Source organism: Microcebus murinus, chromosome 10 (genome assembly GCF_040939455.1).
Source record: "Microcebus murinus isolate Inina chromosome 10, M.murinus_Inina_mat1.0, whole genome shotgun sequence".
NCBI classification, from domain to species: domain Eukaryota; kingdom Metazoa; phylum Chordata; class Mammalia; order Primates; family Cheirogaleidae; genus Microcebus; species Microcebus murinus.
In genome coordinates, this window is record NC_134113.1 from 12,052,635 (window position 1) to 12,058,554 (window position 5,920).

At 53.4% G+C, this 5,920-nt stretch overlaps 1 protein-coding gene across 1 annotated transcript; it reads right to left on the reverse strand.

The window, feature by feature from the left end:
* Nucleotides 1-4,595: 4,595 nt before the first annotated feature.
* APOL5 (apolipoprotein L5) lies at nucleotides 4,596-5,507 on the reverse strand (the record flags this gene model as incomplete). The annotated part of the gene is made up of 1 exon (XM_076007834.1): nucleotides 4,596-5,507. A coding segment is annotated over one exon (912 nt), but the record flags the coding sequence as incomplete, so codon positions are not given.
* Between the last annotated feature and the right edge of the window lie 413 nt (nucleotides 5,508-5,920).

Genomic DNA, 5,920 nt, shown 5'->3' on the forward strand with positions numbered 1-5,920 from the left:
CACTGTCCTGGGGTTAAAATGTATCCCAGGTACTCAACCTGTTGTAAGAACATTAGGGCTTTTGCTTTAGAGACCTATATCCTCTGTTGCCCCAAAAGTTAGGAACCTGGGCAGTGTTGTCATCAGATGATTCTTGGTGGGGCTGCAGATAAGAATCTCATCTACATAGTCAAGAATAGCTCCTTGTGGAAGCAACAGCTCTCTTGATTCCTTATCCAGGGCATTTCCAAAGAGGGGAGGACCATCTTTAAAGGCCTTGGAGAGAATTGTCCAGGTTTACTCCTATGAGGATCCAGTATCTGGATGTGTCCACTTGAAAGCAAACAAAAATTGGGAGTCTGGATGTAGATGGATGCAAAAGAAGGCATCTTTCAGGTCCAGGACAGTAAACCAATTAGATTCTCCTGGAACTTGAATTAAAATAGAATATAGAACTACAGGACTAATGGGCACAACAGCCTCAATGATCCTTAGGTCGTGGACTAGGCGGTACTCTTATTAAGTTTTAAGACAGGTAAGATGGAAGTACTGCAGGGGGCCGGGCAAGGTATTAACAGCCCATATATTAAAAATTTCTGTATCAAGGGCTTAAATTTTGTGCTTCTTTCTTTAGAAGATTTTTTTTTTCCGAGGGTAAAATGAGGGATTTTTTGAGGTGACTTTGAGTTGCCTTGTAAACCTTTCCTGAAATTCCTTTATCCCAGACTTGGGGGTCTTCTTGGTCTAGGATCTCCTGGGGGTACCAGGACTGGAGTCAGGTGTGGTGTGGCCTAAAGAGGTCAAGAAGTGGCTCTGGTCCTCTGGGAGGCTCAGGGCAGCCCCCAAAGCCAAAAGCAGATCTCTGCCCCATAACGGAGCAGGGCGATCAGGCATAATGAAGACCTTGTGGGTGACTAGATGGTCTCCCCACTGACAAGAAAGGGGTGGAGTGAAAGCCCTATATCCAGGGACTCCATCCACCCCAACAACTGAGCATTTCTCTGGAGAGACAGGCCCGGCATGAGAGGTTAAGACAGAATTAGTAGCCACCGTGTCTATTAGAAAAGTCACGGGCTCTCCTGCCATGTCACGGGTCACCTGAGGCTCCTCCCCTGTGACAGCAATGGTAGTGGGAGCCGCAGGGATCCTTGGGCCCCAGCGGTCGGCCACAGTCATCAGTGGGGAAGGGGCTGGCCCCTTTTCCTCTTTTAATGCCCCATCCTTTTACATAGCAGACACAGCCTGGTGGGAGAGGATGAGGGTCGGGGCATTCCTTGCTCTAATGGCCCTTCTTACCACGGTGGAAACATCCCTCATGGGAAGATGGTCCTCTGGGCTGGTTTGGGAGGCCCTGAGGTGGCTGGGGCCTATCTGTGATGGCCACCAAAACATTGGCTTGCCTCTGATCTCGCCTCCGGTCACGCTGCCCCTGCCTCTCCTGCTCCGTCTTATCTCGGTTGTCGAATACACCAAAAGCAACGTCCGGAAGAGAGCTAGGGCAGTCTGGGGCCCCAATTTCTGGAGTTTTCTTCTAATGTCCAGGGCTGGCTGACTGATGAAATTAGTCCCCAGTGCCACACTCCCCCCAGGGGTTGCCAGGTCCACATTAACATATTTGCAGATGGCAGCAACAGTCCAGCCTCAAAAAGGGCTGGGTTTTCACCAGGGCTCTGTGTCACCTCTCTCACCCGTCGTAGAGTACAGGCTGGATGCTGCACCTTCTCGTCCCCTCTTTGAGGCACATGGCATGTGGCCTCTGAGTCTCGCTCCCTGCTGTCCCCGTCGGTGGGTCCAGTTGGGATCCTGAAGGGGACAGCTGTCACTCCCACAGGGTATGGGAGAGGCTGGGCAGCACTTAAGGAAGCTTGTGACTGGGCCCAAGTGCGCGTTTTCTCCTCTGGGCTGCAGCAAGGGGACGGAATCACATTAAGGTCTCTCCGGGGGAGATCAAAGGAAAGAGTTCGGTTCTGAAACTCCTCGGTGAACTTTCCAGGGTCTTCAGAGAACCGGCCAGGTCTTGTCTGGCCATTTAAGGCCTGGCTTGGGAAAGGGAACATGTATTCCGGTGGTGCCCGCTTGGCCGTGGCTGCCTCCTGTACAAAGCGCAGGAGTTCAGGGCGGGTTTCGGGCTGGGTAGTCGAGGATGTGTTGGTGGGTGACGTGGAGGTTCAGGGGCAGAGGCTGGAACTGCCTCAAGGGGTCCTAGGTTTACACGGCAGTGAGCTAAGGCGCCAGCTCCTCATGCCTCTAGGCTGTCCCGTAAGGTCATAAATGCCTGGACATAGGGGACTTCGGACCATTTCTTCTGTCACGTGCAAATAATTGGAGGATAACATTATAATTTAGACTTCCCTTGACTGGCCACACCTCCTTGTCCCCCAACTGGAGGGGGCAGGTAGGGGCCAGGTAATGTTACATATGTTACATAGGAATATGAGTTTTTCTTTTCGTGCTGTCTAATTTAAAGGAGACCAAGTTTGGGAGACTATAGCCAAGGCGGGAGTCCCGCAGGATGGAAGGAGTGTTGCCCATTTCTCTGGCTCTCTGGACAAGACCTGAAAGACAGGAAGAGAAAAAAAGGAAGGGGTCACAGTGGAGACTCCTGGGGTAACAGTCGAGCCCTAGGGGGCTCACAGGCGAGGGGGAGGCTACACGCGTGCCTAGCCTCTCCCCTGCCCGTCACCTATCACAACAGTGTCCATGGTTAGCTGTGAGACCCTGTGGAGGCTGCGTGTCCCTAGACCTTTGTCTTTGCCTGGCAGGAAGGACCTCCTCACGCCAGCAGTCAGGGCCCCAGGGTAGGCCCTGTCCCTGCCCCGCCGTCTGCGAGCCTGGGGCTGGGGTGCGGAACTGTCCGGGGGTCTGAGGTGTGGCCGGGTCCAATCATTAGTGGTTCTGTGCTGGGGTGTGTCGCTCTAGCACTGGCATCTCTCAGGTTCCAAGACCTCTGATCATCCCACCATCCTTCCTCCCAGATGCGATGGAGCATTTTAGCCCCAACAAGGTGGTAAAAGGGAGCGGGGCTTTCTGTGTCTGGAAGTCTCTTCTTCTATTCTCTAGGTAACATTCAAATGCATGACATTTTGCTCCTGTAAACGTGGAGCTGCCCTCTCTAGGGAGTCCCTGCTTAAACCACACACCCGTGCTTTGTGGCATTCCATCAAGTGTCTGATGAGGCAAGACCCTAGCCCAGATTCCCTTTCTCTCAGGTCACCCTCTCCATCCTTACGACCCTTCCACAGGAATCTGGCACAAACAGCAAAGGGGCGGTGGGTGTGGAGGCTGGGGGTTGGCTAACATCAAAAGAGCAAGCAGCATAAGAGCATCGCTTGACTTACTCAGGGGCATATTACGTTGCAAGCGTCTTGCCCCCAAATGTGGGGAAGCGGTACAGAGAAGTAAGAACGAGGTCTAGCAGCAGAGGCTGGGCACGGAATGGCCACGGCTCAGAGAGCACTGGGGCTCCTGCACGGTGTGGGGAAATCCCCTGCCAGCTCCCCGGGCTGGTGTCACCCAGCGCCTGGTGACTGCTTCAATCTGCACAGCCTAGGAGTGACCCTCTGCCAGCCCGGTCAGGGGGAGCCACAGTCAGCAAGATGGAGCGAGGTGACACACCTGCCACTCACTGGGAGACTGCGAAAGCCGTGAGACAGAATGTGCTCGCCTCCGAGTGCCACGTGACAGCCAAGTTAAGGCCTACGCGCCATGTCCTGCCACAGTCACCACCGAGATGTTACCATCTGCCAAGTGGGGGTTTTCTCAGGTTCTTGGTGATGGTGGGAAGAACAGAATTTCAGGACGCTCCATGCAAGCCAAAAAAGCAAGCAGCTTGTACTGAAAGCTCGACCGTGCGAGTGAGAGCGCGCGTGCGCAAGCCGGCGGGCCGCAGACAGGCAGCTGCACGGGGAGAGTTTTCATCTTGTGAAGGCTTGCTAATTGAGGGGAGGAATATTCAAAGCTAAGGGCTTGGCTTTCCTAAAAATCTGGGTGGTAATTCCTAGAATTGGATTCCCTCCCATTTTCATACTTCATATGGTTGCTTCAGAACTGTCATGGTGATTTTAAGGGTGGAGAAATTTTAAAACTGCAATGCAAATGATATTATAATTAGCCAGAGTTCATGTAAGGTGACCTAGAGAGCTGACAGAAGCTGGTCGAAGGGGGTCCTTGTCTGTGGTTATCAGCCCCCACCTCAGTTAGCCTTTAGCACCTGCGCCCACGCTGCCAGCCCCTGCATCCGGGCTCAGCCCGGCTCCTAGTCTCTTACCTAACGCTGCCAGGCGCTGGGAATACTGGGCTGGACAAGAGGGACACAGCCCGGCCCTGCTGGGGCACACAGGCCACAGAGAGGCAGACAGCCAGCACCCACACAAAGGTGGGATTCCAAACATTTGTGGTCAGCACTTTGAGAGACGAGAACGGGATACTGAGAACAGGAGAGTCCTAAAGTCAAGGGTGTCGGGCAAGCCCTCTCTCTGAAGAAGGGCCAGGTATAATTGTGCATTTATGTATTTGTTTGCCATTCCCCCTCCCGCCATGGGGAGCTGGATGAAGACCGAGACCGCCTCTGCAGGATTCATGCCCCTCCTACCTGGTGGTCCCGCAACACGGCTCCTCTAACAGCCCTGCTCGCAATCCTGGGACGGGGTCTCGCTCGCCTTCTGCTGCAGGTCCTGGTAGCGCTCGGTGAGCTGCCTCAGCTCCCGCTCCTGCTCCTTGGCAAGCGTCCTCAGTTCCTTGGCTGTCTCCGCCCTCGCCCCCCGCTCCAGGTGCTTCCAGTTCTGCAGAAGTTTGCTCACATCTTCCATAAGAAAGAGGCCGGCCCCAGCCGCACCCGTCACCTGGGCACCCTCGGTCACGGCCAGAGTCGTGCCTACAAAGATTGTCTGCACATCTCTAGGCTTCCAGAAGGAGATGTTGCGTGAGGCCGCAAAATTCTTGACCGTAGCCACGAAGCCAGAGTTAGCTTTGGCCATCTGGTGGGCACGCAGACTCTCGATGACGCGTGTACACTTAGTGACACACCGTCCAGCAGCCTCAACTTCAGGCAACTTTATTCCTCCGAAAGCCTCATGCTCCAACGTCATCCTAGCAGTCACCAGTCTGCTGGCTTTGTCTCTTGCTGCTGAATTGCTTCTGTTTTCTAAGGTATTTGTCAAAGCTTTGGTGACGGCAGCTGCTGCCCCCAACCCCACCCCAGCTGCTGAGAGTATGAGACTCCCCCCTACTGTCACGGGTGCTAGGGCAAAGCCCAGGATGCTCATGACTCCAGAAACAGCCCCTGAAGAGCTGGCCACCAGGTTGGCCTTGGTGAGCTTCTTGTGGGTCCTATCAACTTGGTCTGCAATGGCGTTAAGTTCTCGGATATTCTTTTCCAGCTGATACTTCTTCAAGGGGAAATAGGAGAGAAACCGTTTTTCCTCTTCTGACAGATTTTCAAATGGCATGGACTCACTCTCACGTTGCATCAGCTCTTCAAGCAGGATATGGTACAGCATGCTGGCCTCGTCGCTGTAAACGATCCATACCAATGATTAGTCTGGCAAAGGTTCGCCCGTGAGGATGACAACATCTAGGTAATCTGAGTTCCCACATGCACGCAGGGGCGGGGCCCTGGGAATCCAGGTACAACGTGGGAACCAGACACAGACAGACAGACAGACAGAAGGTCCACTCTGGTCTGGAGCCCTGGGTGGCCCGGTGTTTATAGCAGAGCAGGGTCTGAGCTACCCTATGCAGGCTCGATGGGTTTGCAATTCCATCATCCACAGACAGCTGTCTCCTAAATGTATGTGGATGCGGATGTGATGAATAAAATGGAGCTTAAAAGCATTACTGATTTTTGTCACCAAGTCTCTTCCGAATAGATGCATACATCATGCACAGATGTTTAATTTATACCTATATAACAAGTGAGTGGAAAATAAGAGTACTAAGAGTA